The 24,552-nt window shown below is 36.7% G+C and overlaps 1 protein-coding gene and 1 long non-coding RNA gene across 5 annotated transcripts in view; both read right to left on the bottom strand.

The window, feature by feature from the left end:
* The window catches only part of LOC118269309 (uncharacterized), a 79,517-nt gene that overhangs the window by 42,848 nt on the left and 12,117 nt on the right, over positions 1-24,552 (bottom strand). For 3 of the 4 annotated variants that reach the window (XM_035584353.2, XM_035584354.2, XM_050700469.1), the window contains exon 2: positions 4,981-5,106. In XM_035584353.2, coding sequence (XP_035440246.2) covers positions 4,981-5,106 — 126 coding nt within the window. Of the gene's footprint in view, positions 1-874; positions 1,065-4,980; positions 5,107-24,552 lie in introns of those variants that run through there. The other variant, XM_035584355.2, reaches the window with a different exon arrangement.
* Positions 13,488-14,870, bottom strand: LOC126911805 (uncharacterized). The gene is made up of 2 exons (XR_007706302.1): positions 14,539-14,870; positions 13,488-14,252 (listed from the first exon to the last, which is right to left on the bottom strand). It is a non-coding gene; the product is annotated as an uncharacterized LOC126911805 (long non-coding RNA).

Genomic DNA, 24,552 nt, shown 5'->3' with positions numbered 1-24,552 from the left:
CACGTTATGTGTCACACACACACAATAATTGTACTATTATAAATATATACATCATTAATTTCATTCATCCCAGTATGTTAGGTAGCTGACGCACCTCCTATTACTTGAAGCACAATCATAACTGACGAAAACTAAGATTTACATTTAATATAATAGGTATTATGTACCCAAATACCCTCAGTCCCTGCCAATCCTCCAATTCCTAACCCCCAAAAGGCCGGCAACGCACTTGTAAAGCCTCTAGTGTTTTGGGGCACATCGCCACAGATATTATAAAAACGTAGCGCCGATTGCCGGGCGGTCAATCTGCTCGTTTACCGGCCTATTCTATAAAAGACCTCTGCCTACGTACCCGTTTTGGGAAAAAAAAAAGTTTTTAAGTTAGTTATGTTCACCTTGCACTACTACACACTACCAAGGCTCGGATACCGGTTAAATTTTCAAACCGTTATTATGTACTTGTACGCAAAACCTTTACATTGGGTTTCGTTCGCGAAACCGGTTTTTTTAAACCGGTATTTGGAACAGTATTTTCATAAAGGTTTTTTCGGATTAACCGGTTTAGAGCAATAAAAACCGGTTAATACGACGCACATCAAAGAAACGCCGCGCGCTGTTCAGCTTATTTCAATAATAATATTTCAACGCGTGTACCGACATGCCCCTCGTCGAATAAACCGGTTAATTTAGGTTAAAATAAAGTTCTTTAATGTTCACGTTCTTAAGAAAAGTTCGGAGGAAAACCGATATAAACCGGTATTAACCGGTATTTTTTAAACCGGTTCCGAGCCTTGCACACTACACATGTATAGAAAATGACACATCATTATTAGCGAATGTAATTCCTATAAAGTAATTAATTAATTATAATTACCTGGTTTGCTAAACAGCTGGCTAACCTTATTGGCCCATATTTTCTAAACAAAACTATCGTTTTGTTATGGAAATTAATACTGTCTTGCTTTCGTCACAGAAATAAGTTCATTAATTTAATCACTAATTGACTCTCATCACTTAAAACATTTTTTATTCCATTTCTACAACATTTTGATGAAAACTTTCTCCATTAATTATTTTTTTTACTAACAAAAACAAAACATTCCGCGGGAAAATTCTATAACTAAAATTATACAACGTTCTAAATTCGAACGATATTTCAGGCATTAAAAATAACAACGTTACTAATTTTGTTACCGGCCAGTGATTTATTTTTGATTCCGGAAAAAGGTTGAATATTTTAATAAATAAAACTGCGTCTGATCGGTATTATATTATTATTTTAGTTTTATTTCTATTCATTTAATACGTTCTAAAGGTTTTTTTCTAAATATTGTAAGTTTGGAACTGAATTGTGAGTAGATGTGATGTGTGTGATACATCCAAGTTTTTTTTTTATATTCTGTTAAAAAATACTGATGTATTGACACGCTAAGACTGAATCCGTGGCATTTTAACCTTTAACACACAGACCCTAAAGTTAAAAATAACTAAGCAATTCTCAAAAACTCTTCAGACGGAATTTAATACGGCTCTCATTTGGTCAAACTTTTTTTCAATATTTATGTCAAAAGTTGTTTCAAAGGTCAGTATGTTGCGGAAAATTTTCTGGCAAAACGCCCTAATGACCTAGCACGTTTTTAAACAGACATTAATTAAAATATCTCGTTACCGTCCAAATTACAGTCTGTAGCAGCAGCAGTTTTTTTTACAAAGGATAAATCGTCCAATGACTTGTCCCGCCTTAGGCGAAGCAAGACTCTCGTCTAAGTGTCTAAGAATCTGCTCTTACTGACTAAACATCACCCCGTTTCCACTCATACTTTTCGAGCCGCAGCCCGGTAAACCCGCTAGGTAGTCCGCAGCTCCGGATCAAGGCCTGACAATTTTGTTAATATTTGTGTTGGTTTTATATTCACTGAAAAATACTTATGTTTCTCTAACAAGAAATAAACCTTGTGACATCTATTGCCATTGACAATGGCTATGCGTTGCTTAAAACAGCTGGCAGGCTACTTTAGCTGTGCGTTCATTTTGAAGGACGCATAGTACCAGCTGTCACTCAAGTATTGTTTATGAATTAGATTTAGGGGCCCTGTGCGCTCGCGCGCACTAAGAGACCGCATAGTATCGTTTGTGAATACGGGTGTAAGTCTATTCATGCCACAACCTCTGCAGACACATCCCGTAAGCCTAGCAAACTAACACCCACACACACCACAGACAGACAGACAGTTGTGTTTAGGGATCAGTTTAGAATTCTTATACTGTAATTGTGTCTCACGACTAAAAACCAGTACATAATTATATACTCCTGCCCTATGGTATAGCTACAGTATAAGTCTATTCATGCCACAACCTCTGCAGGCAGATCCCGTAAGCCTGGCAAACTAAAAAAGTAAGAAACTTTAACGGTTTTAAAATAAGAACTCCTATTTTATTTTTTAATCCTTTCTTTTAGTGGCCTTTCATTGAATATGCCAGCCCCGTTGAGTCATAAGTAAGAAATAAAGAACTCCTTACGAATTAATTAATTTATTTATTTATTTGAATAGAACGGTACAAACCAATGACACTATTCAATACCTTACAAAAATTAAAAAATATAAAATTTAGAAAATTAATATAAATATTAAATATTCGTTCATCCATCTCTTTCGCAAAACTTCAAACATTCCGACAAAAATAATCTTCTTTTAATAATTTTCATATTCGTTTAACTCGATGGACATATTACGGAGACCAAAATACACCAGAGCTTAATAAAAACAGAAGGAATTTAATAAAAAAAAAAGATAAATAAAGGAATATTTTAAGTAAAATTCCTCTCTTTTTGAGTATTTTTTCATGAAAAATTGTAAGGAATTAATAATATTGGGCAGGTCTTGACCCCTGGTATTTGTAATAGGAATGTTTTTCTTTACAATTTGTTCGCCTAATCCCTTGTTAATGTACCCTTTTGTTAAACTGACCCGTTTAACATTGGTACAACGATTACATTCCGGTTGTTAATTATGTGTACGTACTTTATGTTTAAACCGACAGTTTGACATAATACTTATTTTTAAGGAATAGGTTAGATTGATTGATTAATTGAAAATAATATTTTGCTGAGAAAGGCTCTACTAGTTTCAAGTCAGCACGGAAGGCTTATTCATGGCTTAGTCATTGATGCCCATTTTTCGCTCCTATTTGTCGTAACGTGATATTTTATAGCCTATAGCCTTATTTGATAAATACACTATCTAACACAAAAATAACTATTCAAATCGGACCAGTAGTTCCGGATTTTAACGCATTCAAACAAACAAACAAGCTCTTCAGCTTTACACATAGTACATTAGTTAGTAATTTTTAATAAACACAAATCTAAATTCATTTCTACCAAGCTTTTCCAAAACTAAGCAACCTTGAAATACTGTTTACAAATAAGCAATCAAATCTGGGTTCCAAATTTTATGACCTGTTTGGGAACTTGGGTTTAACAGAGAAGTAGAATAATTTTATAGATACTAAGTATGTTATGTCTGTGTGCCGAACAGAATGAGATACCTAAGTGTTATTACTCTCAATGTTTAATAATTTTGAAAACATGTTGTTTATTACTTTTGAAAATCTTGAAAGCAATACCTTAATCAGAGCTGCAGACTACCTAGCGGGTTACCGGGGCTACGGCTCGAAAAGCAAGAGAAGGAACAGGGTGGTTTTTAGTCAGTAAGAGTCTGACATTAACTCTCGCCCCGCCCGTTAAAACTGTGCAGGTTTACCCATACAGTCGGACTGGGACTGGGAAGAGGGACGGAGCTATACAACCTATATAGTTCCGTCCCTCTTGCACTGCTCAATGATCGACCATTCTGACACAATTGTAATAGTAGATTAAGGCCCCTGTACTGCTACATCGTAATGATTCATCAGTGCAGTCCAGTACAGTTAACAAGCAGAAAACTGCTGGTCATAGTTAGACTGTACAGTTAAAACTGCTATTTTAGCGTAAGGTGTGTAGAGCCTATAATATGTATAGTAAACATACAACATTCTCAATACTCCTAATTCCTTAATGAATTGGTTTGACAGAGACATTAGGCAGCCATTAGGAAACAATTAATTATTTACCTACATCCTGTATCTTCTCCTTTCTATTTGGAAGGGACGCTCTTAACATTGTTGTGCCAATGTTGCTCCTAAATCCTTTGGAAGACAATTACTTTTTATTGATTTCGTCTATTTATTTGTTTGTCTGCACGTAAAACGCGTCTATTATATTATATACCTTATGTCTGTAAAGTTTCGTTATTATATGTACATGCAGTTGTCTGTAAACTATGTATGAGTTTGCTTCACGTTTAAAGTAATAGAAACGTGAGCGCGTCGATTCGTTGGTTTATTCGAGCCGGCCAATCAGAGCGCCGTATAAGCTATACGGTATCGGTATACCTTATGAAGTTATCTTCATAGTAGTATTTTTCATATGGGAGGGCTTTGCTTAAGTACAATGAACAAACCGAATAAACAGAGAATGATACTACGGCCTTACAGAAAACTACCATCAGGTGCCTCGTCTGCTCGTTTGCCCTTTATTCTATAAAAAAACCCAAAGAATGTAGGCACCGATCTGATCACAGTAAATTAAACCTAATAGCAATATGAGTCTTAAGTAAAATTGTAAAGAGACTGCCTCGTTGGCCGAGTGGTTGCAAGTGTGACTGCCGGGCAAGGGGTCTCGGGTTCGATTCCCGGGTCGGGCGAAGTTTTACTGGGCTTTTTTCGGCTTTTCGAAAATTTCTAAGTAGTAGCACGGAGTCTGGAAATGTGCCCGGTATATGGCAATAGGCTCACCACCTATTACATGGGACTTACAACATAAATTGTGAAAAGTGGGTGTATACAGTGGCATTACGTGCCATAATGTGCACCTCTGCCTACCCCTTCGGGGATTAAAGGCGTGACGATATGTATGTATGTAAAGAAATTGCAACTCACTTGGAAGCAGGGTTGATGTGTATGAAGCCGACCTTCACGGAGACCACGTTGTCCTGGCGCTCGGAGGGCGTCGTGCAGTGGGACGAACAGTTTTCCACCTTCAGCGTATGCGGTGGTGGCATCGCGCTGGAGATAAACATATAAATTTATTTTAATTTCTATTTTATTTTTGTTATCTAATGCTGGGGCCACACTAATGGAATATGCCATTGCCATTTTAAAAACAAATGAACGATTATGAACTTTAAATATTCGTACAAACATCAATTATCGCCATAATCAAATGGCATATTCCATTAGTGTGGCCCCAGCATAAATGACGGACTAATTTTAACTAGATTTAGATTCTACGATTTATTTCTTTGGTCTCCTTACGATGTTTTCCTTTACCGCTTGTCAGTGGTGCCCAAATTTCTATTTTATAAGTTGTCCCACACTAGGATTTTCTTCTATGTTGTGGGTGCGTTTACGAACATGCAATGGGGAATGATGATATATGTAGAATACGTATGTGAACTTGCATGTTTGTAAACGCACCCATGACACAGGAAAATACCCAATGTGGAGCAACGTTTTAAAAATAGAATAAAAGAAAAGAATTGAAAATGTAGCTTCATAATTTCGAACCAGTTACGAATGAAATCGTTCAAATTCATTTTTACGCAAACTTTTATTCATGTACGGTGAAGTTGACAGCGAAATTCGGATATACGGTCTGTCAATAGTCTCCGGTAAATGAAAGACCTTTCCACGTAAATAAAAATAAAAGAACTGCGTTTAAAAAACCGACTTCAAAAAACCAAAAACTAAAACAAAATGTTAAAACTAAATAGCATAAAATTACTATTATAAGTAATAACTGATAGGTTGAAAGTCGGTTCCCTAAGATCATTTTATCAAAAAAAAAACATCCGAACATAGTATCTCCTCATTTTTTTTGAAGTCGGTAAATACAAACAATACAGTTATCAGACAAAAATCGATATTTCCAGTAACCACATACTTCAGTCAGAAATACAGTATAAAAATACTCTTTGCAATAACATATATCTCATCTAACTTTAGATATAAACCAATTTTATGATATTACTTTATAAAACGATTACCTACACACTATTTATACGTTAAGCAAAAATAACCCTTAAGACTGGGTGAAAATAAAGATAAAATTGTCATGTACACATATTTTACACATTTTTTTAATTAAGCGAAAAAGATCCCTGTAGCTTTTGAAATAAAGTTTAAAATCTGTCGTTACTTCGAGCACACGTGTCGCATTGTGTATCAGGCGATTAGTATGTTTTCGATGCCGCCTGGTAAGTGGTCGCATTGGAAGCGATCAATGCTTTGTATCAAGTCTACATTACGGCTTGACATTCGCTGAATAGGTAAGCAGAAATAGACTTTAAGTATTGCTAGATAAGTCTTATTTTAACGCAGACAAAATTCAGAGTCGACGAATCTACCTTTAGAAGCCAGCACCTAGCTTCACTGATGGTCATACTAATGCACAATTTTATTTTGACGTTCTTAAAGTACCTGTATAGTGTAAATGGATTAATTAATATAAATACTTTGATTTTGACTTTGACTCCTTTTGTTTTTTGTTTGTAAAATAATTCTAAACAATTACTCACTTCAAAACCTACCAACGGCAAGTACCAATGTTACTATTTCCAAGTTATATGTACTTTCTAAGATTACTTAGACACTACTCATAAACGGTAAAGGAAAACGTGATGAGGAAACCTGGGCTTTAATTAATGGAAATTTCTAATTATAAGTTTGAAATCACCAACCCGCATTGAGCAAGCGTGGTGATTAATGCTCAAACCTTCTGTGTGAGAAGAGGTCTTTAGTCAGCAGTGGCCACTTATAAGCTGTTTATGTAAACAAATACTCTTTATCTTTAAAGTTACCATACTGTTAAAACAAATTCAAAACGCGAACCGCAAATATGTGAAACCAACATGGTATGCATAAAAATTCCACACAAACTTACTCTTGGAAAAATACACTGCATTTTATATAAATACACTGCATTTACATACTGCTCATTGAAGAATATTTTTCAGTATTCATTTTAGTAGTTGCATACTGAAATATAAGTTCAGATAAATATGGTAGGTATTTTATTTGTAATATGTAACTGTTTATTGTGCATATTATCCCATAAATAAAGCTAACAAAATTGTACTCGTATGAAACCACATATACAACATGTAACAAAAAGGGGTATACATATCAATTGCACAGCTTCTAGATAACATAACAAACGATACCGTACGGGAAAGGTTTTTAAACTCATGTTTTCATGGTACCAAGTTATTAATTTTTCAATAAACCAAGTACCTATTTGGTACAATTTTTTTAAACGTATTATAATCTGAATCTTCGTGTAGAGACTCATTTCAACCTGTATCAGCGCTTCTTGATGTATAATGGGTATTTTGTTACACGTTGTATATCGTATTAATAGTTGAACCTGTTAAATGCGTCGTGTTTTTTTTTACGACAAACGAGCAATCGAGTCGCCTGATGGTAAGCGTTCAGCGCCGCCCATGGACACCCGCAACACCAGAGGAGTCACAGGTACGTTGCCGGCCTTTTTTAAAAAGGAGTATGCTCTTTTCTTGGAGGTTTGATTTTGTTCGTGTCCAACTGGCTGATCAGAAAGTCATTGACGAGGCCTGTGATAAACCACCACATTTATCTTGTGACTGATAAAATGATCATGATAAACCTTTTCAGGTACACTACAAGTACATAAGTAATAGACTTTTTTTAACTTTAAAGATTTAGTTTTATACTAGGATTTTCTCCTGCGGTGCGTTTAAAAACATACAATTTCACTTACACATGACACTCAGACCTGGAACAACTATATGTGGATCATACAAAGAATTGTTCCATGCGAGAATCGAAAGCGCCTCATGTCAATCGTGCAGTTATCGAAATATGTCTCTATTGAGCAGACTATTAGTTAATTAATTCTGATTAGCGCATGAGATTGTCCTCTATATGCACCTTTCTTTCTCCTGGAACCTAAAAACCTAAATCAAATCAGTTATTGCATTCATGTGTAGGTCTAGTCTAGGTATATAGATGCTCCATTAGTACATTACCATTAACACACACACACACATAGCCACCACGTCACAAAGGGATAGGCAGAGGTGCACATTACGATATCACAACCCATAATGCCACAAGTCCCATGTAATAGGGGGTGAGAGTCCTATTGTCATATACTGGGCACAATACCAGGCACAGTGCTACTAAAAAAATCCTAAATAAGCCCAGAAATACTTTGTTCGACCCGGGAATCGAACCCGTGACCCGACCACTCGACCAACAAGGCAGACACAGAGTAGTATTAACCCATTCGAGCGAAATTCAAACTCTTCAGCTTTATAAAAGTACTAAAAATTTCAAGATGGCCACCAGTTGCTTCAACTCGTTCCAAACAACATCACGTTTTCATCGTTCTTAAATAAAGGTCATCCGATTTATTAAAAAGTTTTCTTCTTAATTTATTCTCTCTTGGAGCAGAACGAATTGGATTCGTTATAACTTTGAAACTTTTTTTTCTTTTGATAAATAAAAAACGAAAAATTTGTATCAAATTCATTCTTGATTGGAAGAACATGGTTATATTGTCGGTAAACGAGGTTGTAGAATAGAGAAGCTTATAATAGGAGTAAAATATAGAGTCTTATATAACACTAGCTACTTCCGCGCGGTTTCACCCGCTCTGCTTGGCTCCTATTGGTCATAGCGTGTTGTTTTATAGCCTTCCTCGATAAATACTAACCCAACACAAAAAGAATAATTCGAACCGCACCAGTAGTTCCGGAGACTAGCGCGTTCAAACAAACAAACAAACCCTTCAGCTTTATAATAATTATATTATTATAAAGCTGAAGCAATAGCAGCATGCCGTGTAGCTAACGTAAAACTACTCGAAAGAGAAAACAACAGCACACGGCAGAAACCAGCTGTACCAGCTTGGCAATGCAGGATTGAACGACGTATCGATGAGGCTAGGACACTTATTGCCAAATTGATCTGTTTCAGGGAGGGCAACACGCGCCCAAGAGTGATGCGTTTTGTGAGGCGGGCGTTCCTGGGGATGGATATAAACCCCCAGGACTATGTCTCACATATTACGGAGCGTCTTGACTTCCTGAAACAGAGAATTTATGCATGGGCAAACCGTATTCGTCGGTATAAGAAGCGAGTGGAACGGTATACACAGAATCGCACATTCCAAAGGGATCAAAGGGGGGTGTATAGAAATTGGGAGCTAAAAGAACAGACTAGGACTGACACGTACCTACCAGATGCTGATGTTACGACGTCGTTCTGGCGTAGCATTTGGTCGGCACCTGTTTGTCACACTGAAGGGGATTGGATTGAGAAGGTTAGGCGAAAATGTGAACTGGTACCAGAAATGGAACAAATCTCCATAACCACGGAAGATGTGTCTAATGCAGCCTATCCGTTGGCTAACTGGAAAGCTCCAGGCCCGGATGGGCTGCACAATTTCTGGTTAAGATGGTTTACCAGTTCGCATAGTCGCTTGGCATCTCAATTTCAGTCAGCTTTGGAGTCTGGATCTTTGCCTCAATTCTTTACGACTGGGTTAACCCACCTGCTCCATAAATCTGGAAGTACCGCGGAACCCAAAAATTATCGGCCGATTACGTGCCTACCGACAATTTATAAACTCCTAACATCCATTTTGAGAGAAAAACTTAATAAGCATATTGAAGACAATAATATCATGTCTACCTCTCAAAATGGATGTAGGAATAGGTCCCGTGGTACTAAGGAGCTTCTCCTCATTGACATGTCCATTTGCCAACAGGTTCGTAGATCTCACAAGAATTTGTCCACATGCTGGATAGATTATAAGAAGGCCTACGACTCCGTGCCACATACATGGCTCATGAGGGTACTGGAGCTGTACAAAGTCGATACAGCTCTGCGTGCTTTCCTGATGTCATGTATGAGACAATGGAGAACAGTTCTTCGCTATCCAGGATGTCGACAAATTTGTGAGAACGATGAACCCATTAGGATAGAGCGTGGTATATTCCAGGGTGATAGTTTGAGTCCATTATGGTTTTGCTTAGCTCTGAATCCTCTAAGCACTTTGCTTGAGGATTCCGGGTTAGGTTACAGGTGAGAAGAGGGGGAGAAATTATATCCCACCTACTTTACATGGATGATTTAAAGCTATTTGCTCCAAACAACTCGCATCTAATGAAATTACTAAATGTCACTGAAACGTTCAGTAATGCCATTAGGATGGAATTTGGTGTGGACAAATGTGCAATCATGCATGTAAAGAGGGGGGAAATTGTGGAATCAGATGAAACACGAAACTCTGATACCACAAACTTTAGACTTCTCTCTTCAACCGAAACCTATAAATACTTGGGTATGTCAGAAGCGTTAGGCATTGATGTAGCTGTCATGAAGCAATCGTTGCGGGAGCGCTTCTTTGGCCGCCTGAAGAAAGTTCTCAATAGTCTTTTATCAGGTGGTAACAAGGTGCGCGCTTACAACGGTTGGGTCATGCCAGTACTGATGTACTCTTTTGGCATACTCAAGTGGACTCAAACGGAACTGGACGCCCTGGACAGAAAAGTCCGTTCATTGTTGACTGAGCATCGGATGCATCACCCACGATCATCAGTAATGAGACTGTACATACCACGTAAATGTGGGGGGCGAGGCTTTTTAAATGCCAAAACCCTACACAATAGTGAAGTGTGCAGTCTCCGAAAATATTTTTTCAAAATGGAGGTGGGGATGCATCGAGATGTTGTCTCAGTGGACAAAGGACTTACTCCGCTCTCCTTGGCTAATAAGGACTGGAGAGAACCTATAATACTAAGCACTAAGGATCGCAAGAATGTATGGCAAAGTAAGGAGTTGCACGGACGCTACTATCGGGCCCTACATGGGCCAGATACAGATTTCTTAGCGTCCGTATCCTGGCTACGTTTTGGTAACTTATTTGGAGAAACGGAAGGTTTTGTCTGTGCAATTATGGACGAAGTTATGTTGACGAACAACTACCGAAAGTATATAATAAAGGATGGAACGGCTGACATTTGTCGGGCATGTCATCGCCCAGGGGAATCCATTCGACATATAATTTCGGGTTGTTCTCATTTACTAACGGAGAGTACTTGCACAGACACAATCTTGTAGCCAGGATTATTCATCAACAACTTGCTTTAAAATACAAACTTGTTGAATCTGAAGTGCCGTATTATAAGTATCTGCCTGACCCAGTTCTTGAAAATGGAGATGTCACACTGTATTGGGATCGAACTATCATCACAGACAGGACAATTGTTGCTAACAAACCTGACATTGTGGTGATAGATCGACCAAGCCGTCGCACAATGATAATTGATATAACAATCCCACATGACGAGAATCTTGTGAAAGCTGAAAAAGATAAAGCCAGTAAATATCTTGATTTAGCTCATGAGGTTGTCGACATGTGGGATGTAGATTCAGCAATCATTGTGCCGATAGTCGTATCTGCCAATGGCCTTATAGCCAAAAGCCTCGACCAACACCTGAGTAGGCTAACGTTAGATGGTTGGATCAAGAGCCTGATGCAGAAGGCAGTACTTCTGGACACGGCGCGTATTGTCCGGAATTTCTAAAAATTCCTCTCTATTGAGCCCTGACCGCCGATAGCTTGGATTTATCCCGTTACTGGTGGGCTACTGCTTTTTATATTTTTAAATGTTTTTTTTTTTTTTTAATTTAATATTTAAAAATGTAACAACCAAGTAAAAGAAATAAATGAATGATCGAAAATATTATTATTATTAGTATAGATAACTTTTCATCATGAGTTAACAAAAACTAATATTATATTTAAATTGTTTATTTGTTATTGGAAACTTGGAATTATTCAAATCGGACCAGTAGTTCCGGAGATTAGTGCGTTCAAACAAACAAACAAACTCTTCAGCTTTATAATATTAGTATAGATAACTTTTCATCATGGCTTAACAAAAACTAATATTATATTTCAATTGTTTATTTGTTATTGGAAACTCGACAGCTTATTATTAATGTGACATTTGAAGTGAATTTTCACCCCACTATCAATGACCAGCGCAATGCAGTTGACAACAATATAACTATTCTAAATTCTTACGTTTACACTGAACATCGAATAGCAAGCTGAGGACAATAATCTCTTAAGCTAATAACAAAGTTACACGGAATTTATAAAGCTAGGTTAAATAAATCGGAGTTGCGGACTACCTAGCGGTTTTACCGGGGCTCCGGCTCGAAAAGCAGGAGTAGGAATGGGATGGTTTTTAGTCAGTAAGAGTCTGACACTCCCTCTCGCCTCGTCCAAGGTGGGAGAAGTCATTGGATGATTTTCCCCCTCAAAAAAAAGGTTAAATAAATAATTATAGTACCCATTTTGACTAGTTAAATAATACCGCCATACACAGACAGCTTGAGCAGTTACCCAGTGACTCACGTACACCGACCGCTCTTGCAGTTAGAGCCAAGCTACTATTGATAACTCATAACATTGATACTCGTCCGTGTGTGTAACAGAGAGTCAAGTTCCCTAAGAAAGAGAATCCTCCAACCAGGGGGCCTACTCTAAATTAACGAACGAACAAAAAAACTTCGCAGATTGCATCCTACAATTCTATCTATTGCGAACTTTCGTGGACAAAAATGAACGAATGAAATGAAGATAAATATACCTAATAGGTTTTGATGTGAAATTAAAAATAAAACGTTATTTTAAGTAATACTATTAGTAATTCAATAAAACCTACGGCCGAATTAAACGAAGCTTCGCATTCGAGAACCAGAGTATGAGAGTGCAGGTTCAGTTAGGTTAATCCCTCGTTGGGATTTTCTGCCATGTTTAGTCACATGTAAACTTCATATGTGCGATGATTTATGAAGTCTTCCGTTGATTTATTTGTCGATCGTCTCAGCGACTTCTCTAATCTGTCACTTGTCATGTCATGTATCGCCACAGTACGAACAAGTCACTATCAAAGTGTATAATTAGTATTGCAGTCACAGCTTAAAGCTCCAGATCCTGATTGCTTTAAGCAGTCCGTGTTTAGCGACCCTAATACTAGAAATGTTTATTTATACTGCACTGCACACAGCCTTGCAGTAGATTAAGAGACACAAAACATTGAAAGTGATTGAAATATACAGAAAGAACTATACCCATGTCACTCGATAACTTTTATCAACTTTTTGTAAAATAATACGAATTAGATAAATCGATACAATTTATTTATTTATTTTTAAACACGAACAGGATAAAATTAAACTTTAATCAAAGGAGATGGCTAAATGTCTGACCCAGGCATAATAACAAGAATACGAATTTCACGCTAACCCGTATCATTTAAATATTCACTTATGAATTATTTTGTGTTTAACTAATTCTTATAACTTGGTGAACAAAAATTAACAAAAAATAAGTTTCATAATTGATTTTTTTCTGTTGTGGTTTGACATGACAACACGGAAGTAGGTACTGCAAGCTATTATTAGGACATTAGTTTCCCCGAAAATCAAATCGAAATAATTAAACGAACATCAATTTTTAATAACGGTAATATAATGACTTTTTTCTGAAACCAAATAATTGTAAATGTTTTGATCGACACAAAATAAATATTTTGTATAAGATTGCACAATCTTACTATATATTTTGTGTCTGTCCTTGGTTACTTTGTGTTCATTATCTAGTATAAGCAGAATTGTTTACCTATCTACCTCATATATAAATAACTTTCGGCTCTGGTTCATCAAAACGCCTTGGTAAAAGTTCAGAGCAATGTTATATTTTGAAGTTTTTGTAACGTTGTTTGACGTAGGAGCGCTACTTTATTTTCAGGATTGCGCAGATATGCCAAGTTTCTGGACCTTCTTAACTACAAAATATCAATCTTTAATTATGCGGCTTTATTTATTGCTAGGTACCATATTTATACAATATTTATTTGTACGGGTTACGACGTCCATACTTTGGTTTAGCCATGTCCTTTACATCGGCATACATTATCCTTATTTTCATATTGCTACGTAAATCTTGTTTCATAATCCGTTCATACACCCAACATAATAGCTGCTAGCTGGTGTTACTATGTGTGTGTATGTCTTATACACGAATGTTGGTGTATTCGTTTAGTTAGTCGGCACAAACGGGACACTCTTCCTCTCCTGTTGCTATCAAATATCTGAAATCAAAAAATAATATGTCATTGTATTACAACCAGTAGGTAGTAAATCCATGGGCCTTAGTCTGCTATTACAATCGTATCGGCCCCAGTCCGGTACGATTTGAGATGCTATTCTTGAAAATATCGCACTACATTGTCAGGTCCTAAGCTCTCAAGTGGGTTACACACTTTAATTTGTTTGTGAACACATATGTGATGGTCTGAACCGTGGATATTAGATAGATGTTAAACTATAACAAAAAATAACAACAATTAAAATCAAACAAATTATAAAGGTACTCACTTTTTACATGGAACACATTGTGAAAAAACGTAAACGTAATCTTCTGGACAATAACATTTGCTTTTTCCTATAAAATGTTGCCTCTTGACCCTTATGTGTGAAGGATCTGGGTAGTCGATGCCGAGATCTTCAACTGGCTGTGCAGCACACACAGCGACAGTCAGCACCACAAGCACGAACAAGCACAGGAGCTTCATGACTATTGACTGTTGACACGTCTGTACTTCTCGTTCACAGGATGTCTAATGTCAGTACAATGAGATTGTTCTCATTTTATACCCTTCTAAATGTATTGTTATGAGTCAATCCCAATTGACGTACATACAACACCATTAAAATATTATAAAACGAATCCACTTTCCCCGTTTAACGGTTTTTACTAACTTGTAAATAATACTACGCATAAATATTTTGATGTTAAAATATTTTTATGATGTATGTACCTACGTGTATGTGTGTATCTTCTAAAACAGGAAAACCGCAAGTTACAATAGACAGATTTGTTTCTACAATATGACGTTATAGCACGTTAGAATTCAATCTGTTGCTTATCGATCCGAGGCAAAGTTAATGGTATTCAGATTTTTTCGCAGTAAAATACACCTAAGTATATAGTTGCCCTAAAAATAATATCCAGATACGCACCACTGTATACAAAAACATCAATATGATTGCGATGTGATATACAACAATATCAAATCAGCATACATATACATAGTATACATCTCGGTAAATATTGGGGATCCCAATGAGATTGACCGTGACCTCTCTTCGAATACTGTAAACATAATCTTCTGGCATCAACCGCCCTCCATCGGATGTGGGTGACCAGATCCAACAGGGCTACCGAGTCTATTCCTAATTTACGATTATAAAGGGGTTTTACATAACATAAAAGCATACCGTTTATTCTTGAAAGTGGTAGGTGTAAAAGTTTTTTCTTGGGACAAGCCCGCCACAACCTCCCAAAACCGTTGCAACTCCTGTAAGCCAGGATCTCCAGTAGATACAGCCATGAAAACACCGGAACGCTGAAGTCTCAAGGACATGAATAACTGCCTTGGATCCCACAACGAAATAAATCAGTACCCTTAGTACAAGTTTGCTTTATGTTTAAAGTGGCTGGCTTGAATAAACCAACCAATCAGAGTGCCGAACGCACTCTCGTTTCGATTACTTTGAACGTAAAGCAAACTCTCACTAAGGGTAGGTACTAAAGATATTACTAAAGGAGAAGAAAAAGAATTCGCTACCCAACAGTTGTTATTTGGGATTTTCTATCCATGTTTATGCGCATGTAAATGCGCTTTCATGACGTCATCCATTGATTTGCTTGTCGACTGTCTATGTGCGACTTCTGTCATCTGTCACTTGTCATGTGTCGTTGCCATTTCAAAAGCCCAAACTCAGTATGAATTACCCCTAATCTATCTCCTTACCTATTAAACATTCCGGGCAGTTGTTATATAGTTGTTTATTCCGAAACTTCCTTTGACTAATAACCGCAAGAAATATTGTTTGTTTGTTTATATAGTCCGATCATAATCTTCAATTGTTTACAAAGTTACAAAAGGGTAAGTATACAAGGTACAGATAGTGATGGTCGCTTATGTGTTCTTGATAAAGGAAATGGTGTTGATAAAGGTCGCACCGCCACGAATCTATTTGATAATGATGTTTCTATATGATTCTCATTAGTACAACAACAATAGGGTCTATTCTAATTTCAAGCAATTGGAGACATAACAGCCTAATAATGTCTGCTACAATTATTATGCAAACTTAGGTCTAACACTTCAGGGAATAAAAGTCAATAAGTCTGTTTTTTAAACAAGAATATCTAGAATAAGTGTCTCCTAGACTACCAAGGCAGTCTGCGAAACTCCAAATTATATAAATCAAATAAAAAATTTGTCGCGAGCAAAGATTTTTCCGTAATTGAATCCGTATTGTTATACACAGATCAATTTGTTGGGACTTTAATTTAATTTAGCTCACAAAGGAGCTTATAAATTGGCGTTGGGTTTCACACGAAAGAAGTTTGTATTATTTTTCTAAAGAGAAAACCTTCGATTAGGTGCTCATGTAACAAAACTCGTGACTCACACAAGAAATAGTACAAAAGGGGTGCAGACAGGTTATAAAAAGGAAATATGGTGTTTTGTACCCATAAGGGACGCTATGCGATATTTAGAATGATGTGGTGTCGGTAAGTTTTCAACGATCTCCGGCCACCGTAAGTGCGGGCCAGCGGACGACGAGCAAGGGTAGCTCACCGCGCGAACAGAACCAGACCCGTGCGTGCAGCGCGTCGCGTTCCGCACGCGCCTCAAAGAGCTATCAGTCCACCACAGATGGGGCCCAGTAGGGCTGATGCCTGATCCGGAGCTGCGGACTACCTAAAAAAGTTTTCCATTCCAGAATCAATATAACATATATTAAGAAGGACATACTATACATGCATACATACTACAAGAAATAAAATTTTAACCATCACAATTTTAAATGAGCTTGAAGAGAATCTATGTATCTCAAAGCAACGCGGATGAACCCGCTGTCAGAAGCTGGAAATAAAATATACCAACATCAACGAACCACTGTAATCCTTTGCAAAGGCTTGCTTGATTACGATGGCTGATGACCCTTGGAGGAAGGGTTTTGTGTTCATCTTTTATTTAAAGCCTCTAATTAAAGCATTCATATTTATAATCCTCTACAAAGTAATGCCCAAAGCCTTGGTCTTAACCAACAAAAGGCGAGAGACAACGCGGCAGACCAGGGCTTTTATACGTTTAATCAAAAGGTTTTTAGATTACAAGCTTAAAGTGGACTTGTGCTATCAACAGATGGGAGAGGAAACAATATATTTTTAACACACTCACTTTTAGTCAGTTACTCGTGTATACTGTAAATGGCAAAGTGTATCAAATTGCGTCTTTTATTTGAGAAAAACATCACAGTATTGGATTTGAAACTTCACAATAACAAGACATTACTTCTCTTTCGAATAAAATAAACGGTCTGTATAAAACCATTATACTTATATTTTTTGATATATGTATATTTTTAAGAATTTTGTGACTGATCAGTCTTTTGTTTCTATAGCATTTTTGGAATTATTCAGTAAAACAGAAAGCTAAATCCCATTTAGGATAGATAGTAAGGAGTCATAACAAAACCAGCTAAATCGGACGATTCATTTAATATGTACACTTTTGCGTCACCTGAGGATAAATCGGGGCAATAAGTTGTTATAAATATATTGTATCCAATCGGCCATATTGTTTCGTGCAATCCCAGCCGAAAGTTGTTTACCATCAAGATTTTCCTGTTATTGCCTAGTGTCTCTGTAAAACTTTCTTTTATTGACACATAGAAGTAAATATGTACTACGACGGCTGAGACGGTTGTTTTGTCACCAAACTGTACAAATAACTATTTATGGCTGTTGTTTTTGTGAGCATTGTCTACATTAATTTGAAGTCGGTAGTATATATAATATAATATTTAACAATTTGGGGCAATTGAAAAGTTTTAAGCCTTAGTAGTAACGCCTCTGGTATTTCGGGTGTCGATGGGCGACGGCGATTGCTTACCATCAGGTGATCTGTCTGCTTGTTTACCGGCTATAATATAAAAAGGTAACCTTTATTTTTTAACTTTGCTTTGTCTCATAATATTAAACAATAACTAAACGCCATATTTAAACAGTAAATTCTCTACAAAACCAACAATAAATTCTATTGTATCAAATACTTAACCTTGTTCCCGAACATCGAACCCAAAGTCTCAAGTTCGTTACTTATAAATAGCTAACTGGCTGATCATTGAGCTGGTGTCAAGTATCCTAAACTACCACTATTAGTGGTTAATGGTTCCTTGAACCTGCTCTATTGGCATTAGATACATGATCCTTGGCCATTCATTGAATTACCTACTATTATTGTTGTAACCTCTATTTTGATTTATTATACCCTTACCCTTGTGTTGCGAAGATATTCTTAGTTGTAAAGACTATTTGAGCTGAAAGTTCAGGGTTGAGTTCTGGTAAAGTGTGGCAATTTTTTACGGGGGAAATCATCCAAAAGCATCTCCCGCCTTAGGCGAGAAGGAGTGTCAGACTCTTACTGACTAAAAACTACGCCATCGCTACTCCTGCTTTTCAAACCCTGGCCTAGGTAACCCACTAGACAGTCCGCTGCTCCGGGTCGGCATTAAATTGTTAATAGGGAACTTTCGTAGTGTGTTCGATCGCATTCTCGTCCGTCATTGGCCGAGATTATTCCTACAAACAATGACAGCAGATCTCGATCGAAATCACTTCAATTTTTCAAATTGGATCGGCCTTCCGGTAGACCAGGTGTGAATAAAGTCTAAGGTAAAACTACCTATTAACGAATCAGTATTAAAGAAATGTGTTACGTAGCAACTGCGAGGATGTTATAGCCAAGTTGTCAAACTCTATGACCAATTCCACTGATACTAAGCTATGTAGCGGTGCGAGTAAGATGTGCCGGACGATACGCAGCCCGAGTATGCGATATATCGATAGTAGGAAAACCATCCATAACACGCTTCCGTAGCACGTATCAATAGCACGCATCTTTCGCTAAGCTGCTGGCAGAAGCTAGTTTTATAATATATACTAAACATCTTAACGAGCCACTCAGAAATGAATGTTTATCCAGCGTAATTACCCGCACCACACGTCGGGAAATGTTATTAAAATTTCATTTCTTCATTAACGTTGTTAATTATATTTTCATAAATGTTCAGCTTTCGCACGAGAAGACTGCTTAATTGAATAGCACTGTAATTAAAATTACCGTTGTTTTCTAGTGGTACAGCTATTTTAAGGTTCCTGTGTAAGCTTATTTAGTTAGTTAATTACTCTTTATATAAACATAACCATACAATATTAATTTATAAGCAAAGATCTTGTACATTTTTATATGCACTGAGCAAGTTACAATGCTACGAACAATAGCTACGCGGCTACGAGCGACAGCTACGCGTCGACGTTGCTACGAACGATTGCTACGCGGTAGTAGTTGCTACAATACACGTTTTGTCACTAGTTCTGCGTCTTAATTTAATACAACTTTTCACAGTACGTATATAATTATTATCTCAAACTAATAAAAATTCTTCGAATATTTTTCATACTTCCTAAATAAATTGCATGTATGTATAGTATTGCAATAATACAACCCTCGAGTATTAATTAAAATTTTAACATTACATATTCATTATTTTCAATTATGCTCAGCCTGCCTGTTGCAGACGTAATTATCGCATTCAGTACCGATTTATTTTAATATACTACTGACGGTCGCTGCTGTTACTAATTATCTTCAAAACATGAGAGAAAAGTTAATTCTCTTAATTTTATAATAAGTCCTCTCCAAGCAGAGACAAATGCAATTAATTTAAGAAGTGGTACTTACTTTTTGTTTTATTTTTTATTATCTAGTCTAGACTAATAAATAAAATTGAAGTGTCTGTTTGTAATATTGAAATAACAACCTTTTACTACACGCATATGAATAAAATAAAACCTGCACCAAAATAATACTTTTAAAATTTTTATCCGTCTTTTTGTTCTCGCTAATCTCTGAAATAACTGAACCGATTTTGTCAGTACTTTTATTGGCAGGAAGTTTATGTACTAAGCAGTAATTTAGACTACTTACATTAGTCGCAGAGTCCGTAATCCACGCAAGTGAAGCCGTTGGCATCAGCTAGTATTAAAATAAAATATTTTTTACCTTTCGGTACTGTCGCTATGAACAGTCCGTCCTATCTATACTCAAGAATCACTCATCATTAAAATGAAATAAAATTATTATCTTCAATCAATTGCTAACATGTATTAGGAACTAGCTTTTGCCAGAGGCTTCCCCCGCGTCAAAGTATTGTGTGTTTTTCCAGACCACAATCTACCCCCGTTACAGATTTAATCTCGATCCTTTCAGCCGTTTTGACGTAAAAGATTAACAAACATACATACAAACTTTTGCATTTATAATTTTAGTAGAAATAATATATTCATTCCAAATGAATTCTAAATAACCATTTCCATGTGTTATTTATCGATACATGACAATGAAACCTAATAATAAACCGGATCTATCGATTTTAGGTTTACCGATAGCCAAGCTATTTAAAAATTCATAGATTTATGACTAGCGGTCAGTGCTGTGAGGTCACTGATAGTAACTTGATTTATTATGTGTGCTGTGAATATCGTGTTTTGATGTAAATTTCCTAGTTATTATTTGTAAAGAGATACGTTTTTGTTGAAGGTATATATCAGGTGTTCCAAAATTATTTGTCTCGGCTTTAATGGGAGGTAGAGTTGTGCTTGTATTACATACCCCGGACCGGTTAATTCAATTTGAGAACATAAAGAAGGTAAATAAACATTGACTACACTGCATAAAGTGGTTCACAAAAAAACAAAATGACGATTGATTTTTAAATCTATATGTAGATATTGTTGTATAAAAAAGTACTCCCAATCAATAATTTACATTTACTATTATTATCTTCAAAGTTTCAAACACAACACTACCTCCCATTAAAGCCGTGGCAGATAATTTTACATTATATAATAAACCTTATATAATGTAACCACAAAGATGTCAGACAACGTGATGATACAGAAAAATCAAATCAAATCACATTTTTGCACAGTGTCATTCCCTTTTCCAATCTACATTTACAGATTAAACGAGAAACACGCTTATATTCAAAAATAACTGTAAAGATAAAATATTTCTAAAGAAAAGAGAAAATAAATGTTATTCCCAATGATACCTTTGACGTATAACCATTATAGAACAACGCCATCTTCGTGGCAAAAGCAATCTTATATTTATTAGCGGACGTCACACTTTCGTATGAAGGTGGATTGTGTTGCGATTAGGAAAAAAAATGAGAGGATTGGGAAAGCAATACCCGTGACAATACTGTCACAAATGAAGGTTTAAATTCATTTTTGTAACGCAGTTTTTGTGTTTTTATGTCGGAGCATAAAATAAACAATAGTATATTGATATACTCTACGTATAACTTGATTGTAAAAAAAAATGTGTGTCTAATGTTTTAAAATAATCTACCAGACAGACAGACATTCAAATAAAAATTGGATCTATTACAAACTTAATTCTGAAGTTTTCTTAGAACTGTTAGGCAATTTTAGCACTAATACTGAGAGTATCAGGATCGAAAATCCTAAGCTTTCTAGGAAAAGTTCTCAGACAATGTTTACGCATTGGATTAGTTATACCAATTTGGAAAGAAAAATCACGCGTGACCGTCTAGAAGGGCATTTAAGGTCCCAAATTCATGGACCTTAAAACCCGAAGGCTTAATACTTACATACATACATAGATATCGTCACGCCTTTAACCCCCGAAGGGGTAGGCAGAAATGCACATTGTGGCATGTAATGCCACTGTACAATGTACACCCGCATTTCACAATGTATGTTATTAGTCCCATGTAATAGGTGGTGAGCCTATTGCCATGGGGTACATTTCCAGACTCCGTGCTACTACTGACAAATTTTCGAATAACCGAAAAAAGCCCAGTAATACTTCGCCCGACCTGGGAATCGAACCCGAAACCCCAGTCTGGCAGTCGAACTTGCAACCACTCGGCCAACGAGGCTTAATATTAAGAAGCTAAACCATATGACCTTGAGAAGTTTCAGGTCAGCAAGATCATTCCGATTACATCCCTACAGCGTCTGAAAGCCTTCAAATCCAATTAATTCAGCTGTCAAACCTTTCAGGAACTGAAGCGGATGATTGGCTGATTTCAGATAACTCATTTACAGTTGAAATGTAATTTGCATGATAACGACTAAGACTGAAATAAATCGCTCTGAGTTTGAACATTCTTATTCTTCTGCCGAAAAGTACAAAAGTTTTTGATCGATGGATGTTTGTTGCTTATTTAATAAGTTTTGAAGTGTAACATGTTTCTTTTTTGTTACAAAAAGGTATGTATTCTTAAATTGGTAGATACTTTTTTAAACTCCAAAGAGGTGGTGAGACTGCAAGATTTGCACATTTATAGGAACGTAGGTACATTACTTTATGAGTTTTAAGTGAGAATATTTTTTTATTAGATATATTTTTAAAATTAACCTGAAATTAATCCTAAAATTAATCCTGTAACTGTAAATCCTTTTTTTTATTAATCACGCTATGACCAATAAAAGCCAAGCAGAGCGGGTGAAACCCAATAAAAAAATACCCATTCCAAAGGCCTTGTAGTCGAAATAAACTAAATACTTTGTTCATTTTACGTTACCAAGAAAAAAAACACTGAAACCATACAATAATAACAACATAACTGGTAAAAACTTATAATAATACTCTGTAAAGGGGTTGGGGTAGAAAACAGTCGATACTGTTTACTGGCCATTGTTTAGAACCATACATCAAGTATTGTTATGAAGACCTATTGTTTAGTTCGTACACAAACCGCACGTCATGCTATACAAACCAGTGTATCACGGTCCCGCTTGTATGAGCTCGCGGAACATTTAACGGCCAAGTTATACTGGTTTGTATAACTTGATGTATAATCGATTGTAGACAACGGGGTAGTCGTAATCACGAAGCCTTCGGAAGGTCAGAATCGGATGACGTCAGAGATCAAGGGTATTGAGTCAATTAATCTCGGGTCGGTAGTTTATACGTTACTGTGTCGTTGAAAACTTAATGATAGCTTCTCAGCGATAGGAAAGACGTTTTTCATATACACATAGGTACTAGTTTTTCCCTGTCATTTCGTTCGCAGATTATGCTATTCGCATGAAATCCTTTCTTTCTTTCTTTCTTTCTTTCTTTCTTTCTTCTTTCTTTCTTTCTTTATTTCTTTCTTTCTTTCTTTCTTTCTTTCTTTCTTTCATCCCTCCTCCTTCTACTAATGCTGTCCTAATAACCTTAGTACTAGGGACATATTATCTCGGTGACTAGAACTATTCTGATTTACTTAGGGCCTGCCTCACCACACTCATATACCTTATAAGTACCCGATAAAATGTGGCAGATATGTAGTTCATACAAATTAAATATTATGTAATTGCGACTCACGTTAGGGGTACACATTACGGCACTTAATACCATTACTTAGTACACCAACTTTTTACCAATAGATGCCAGTTATAGATATAGCATACATCTTGCCATATTAAAATCATGGCTTAGCTGAATCAGTTTCTACCAGTGCTAAGCTATGTGTACCAATGAATATGATTGGTGGAAGCCAAACGCATTCACAGCAAAGTAGCATAACACATCTCTGGTGGAAAAGCAACCCACAGTTCTATATTTAAGTGTGGGAGAGCCATGCTTCGCCACGAATGGGCTGGCTCGACCGGAGTGATACCACGGCCTCACAGAAAACCGACTTGAAACAACGCTTGCGTTGTATTTCGTTGTGTGAGTGAGGTTACCGGAGGCCCAATTCCCCCTTCCTAATCTTCCCAATCCCCATTCCCGAACAACAACCCTTAAATTCCTTACTCCCAAAAAGCCGGTAACGCACTTGTAAAGCCTCTGATATTTCAAGTGTCCATGGGCGGCGGCGATTGCTTACCATCAGGTAATACGTCAGCTCGATAACCGGTATGTCTCTTAAAAAAATCACTTGTTTACTAACTTACAAGAGGGTAAGTATACAAGGTACAGATAGTGGTGGTCGCTTATGTGTTCTTGATTATGGTTATCTGCTCAGCCATCTATAACGATCAAGGATTTCTCTCATTAAAAAAGGACAAAGAGATCCACTCTAGCAACGTCACGCCTTTTATCCCCGAAGGGGTAGGCAGAGCTGCACATTACGGCCGTAATGCCGCTATACAATGTACACCCAATTTTCACCATTTGTGTTATAAGTCCCATGTAATAGGGGGTGAGCCTATTGGATATACTGGGCACAATTCACAGACTCCGTGCTACTACTGAGAAATTTTCCGAGAAAACCCCAAAATGCTAT

Source organism: Spodoptera frugiperda, chromosome 2 (genome assembly GCF_023101765.2).
Source record: "Spodoptera frugiperda isolate SF20-4 chromosome 2, AGI-APGP_CSIRO_Sfru_2.0, whole genome shotgun sequence".
Classification (NCBI taxonomy): domain Eukaryota; kingdom Metazoa; phylum Arthropoda; class Insecta; order Lepidoptera; family Noctuidae; genus Spodoptera; species Spodoptera frugiperda.
Note: the sequence above shows the minus strand (reverse complement) of the source record. Positions and strands in the feature narration are given on the sequence as shown.